Source organism: Miscanthus floridulus, chromosome 8 (genome assembly GCF_019320115.1).
Source record: "Miscanthus floridulus cultivar M001 chromosome 8, ASM1932011v1, whole genome shotgun sequence".
NCBI lineage: Eukaryota > Viridiplantae > Streptophyta > Magnoliopsida > Poales > Poaceae > Miscanthus > Miscanthus floridulus.
The window spans coordinates 43060405-43062397 of NC_089587.1; the positions used below are offsets into that span (position 1 = coordinate 43060405).

General features: G+C 35.5%; 1 protein-coding gene across 1 annotated transcript; it reads right to left on the reverse strand.

Moving 5' to 3' along the window:
• Positions 1-252: 252 nt before the first annotated feature.
• On the reverse strand, positions 253-1239 carry LOC136471790 (two-component response regulator ORR12-like). The gene is made up of 5 exons (XM_066469541.1): positions 1146-1239; positions 800-846; positions 621-701; positions 420-490; positions 253-334 (listed from the first exon to the last, which is right to left on the reverse strand). The coding sequence occupies exons 1-5, from the start codon at positions 1237-1239 to the stop codon at positions 253-255; spliced, it is 375 nt and encodes a 124-aa protein (XP_066325638.1).
• Positions 1240-1993: the final 754 nt, after the last annotated feature.

The window sequence follows — 1993 nt, forward strand, 5'->3', positions numbered from 1 at the left end:
TGCAAAAAAAGGTATGTTGAGATGAAATAGGGTATTTAACTTGTCAGAAGAAAAGGAATGACATGGATTTCATCCACAAAACACCACATGGCACAAAAAAGTCTTATAGTGATTACAAATGGCTCAAAAACAATGGATGACAAAATAACAAGACAATAGAGGGTCACACATAAGCATGATTGGTAGAGAACTATAACCCAAAGACTATTTAGGCTTGCATTCCCTTTTTATTCATGGTCACCCTTTAGCTCATCACATGTAGCTAAGAATACGAGGCACATCAGAAACCTTGAGAGGCTTTATCATGTATTCCTCTGCCCCTCCTTCAATGCACCTGAATAAGGAAAATATAAATAATTTGGTTACTTAGATAACATATGTTTCACTCATGCAATATTCATTGTTTTTTCTTTACTCACTCAATGATTCTTTCTGGGATGACATCAGTGCATGTTATCACCACTGGAATGTGCTTTAGTTTTGGTGATTCCTAGATTAGAAAAAGTTTGTTATAAGTTATTTGTGTTTAGAATACATAGATGCATTATAATAAATATTAAACTAAAGTACTATGGCATTAAGCTTTGTTAAGATTATAAATGGCCAAAAACAAGATTTACCTTCACTTCCCTAAGCAAATCGTAGCCAGTCATATCAGGAATGCAGTACTCAGTCAAAATAAGGTCCACACCATTATTGTTCTATATGTTCCAAGTTCAAGATGTAAACATGTCAAATATAGTAAAGAACCACAATAACTTAAAGTAGTACATAGATATACAAAACAATATTGATGTACCACTTCCAAGAATTCCAAGGCTTCCATGGCATCTCCCGCAATAGTTACTAAAGAAAATAAAAAAATACAGATTTACACACAAAGAACAATGGATCATAGTAAAATAATAATGCATCCTTCTAATGTTTTCTCTATTTTATAGATGTTGCATAACATGTTCTGAATTTCTATTTATGATGTGGTTCAAGGTGCAAATAATTGCAAATGAATAAGTGTTGGTATCATATCTGAGATAATATTGTACCAACATTCTCTATTGTTCAAAAATATGTGAAAATCACATTACTAGAAAAGTAAGTCAGAACTACTCGATAATTATTTTTAAAACTCATAATAACCATGATACCTCGAATGTTGAAACTGTTGAGGGTAAATGATGCAACAACGCAATCAACACGACAATCATCCACAAGGAGAATGTGGGGAGTTTGAGTGGCCATGGATCTAGCCACACAGGTTCTCTATGTATTAACCTTTGGTATATGTATTTGTATTGCAATGTTTGTACGATTGAAGGTAGACTAGACTTGTTTATATAGTAAACCATGAATAACTGACAATATCCTTAAGAAACTAACGATATCCTTAAGATAGAGAATTAACAATATCCTTAAGATAAGAGATAGCAAATACTAGCCGGATTTGGCTGTCATGTCTCATGACATGACAAGATGATCTCTATCATTTAACAGTAGCCAAATCCACCTACCACATTTAAGATGTGAAGATTAAATATATCTTGCATATTGATGCCTACTACATCTTTGTATCTATCCCTAAAGATCCACTCAATATTGTATAGCTGTTGGTGTTTAATGACTAACAACCTGTCACGGGGTTACCCAGGATAGAGTTTGGGGAGCTTCGGCGTATGTAGAACTCGGCGGTAAATGCAAAGACAACAATTTATACTGGTTCAGGTCGCTAGAATAGCATAATACCCTAGTCCAGTTAGGCATGATGCCTTTGTTTTGGGGTGTTGTGTATGATTGATTGGATACAAGGGGTGCGCACCTACCTCTCTTTATATAGTCTAGAGGGCAGGGCATATTGTTGATACCTAGCGGACCATATGACAGTGGTGTTCTGGACCTCCTTGAGCATGTCAACGTCCACTTGGCGCTATTCATCGATCTACTTGTTGTAGAAGTGAACTCTAGGAGCATTGAAGTCAAGGTCAAAGGGGATGACCGC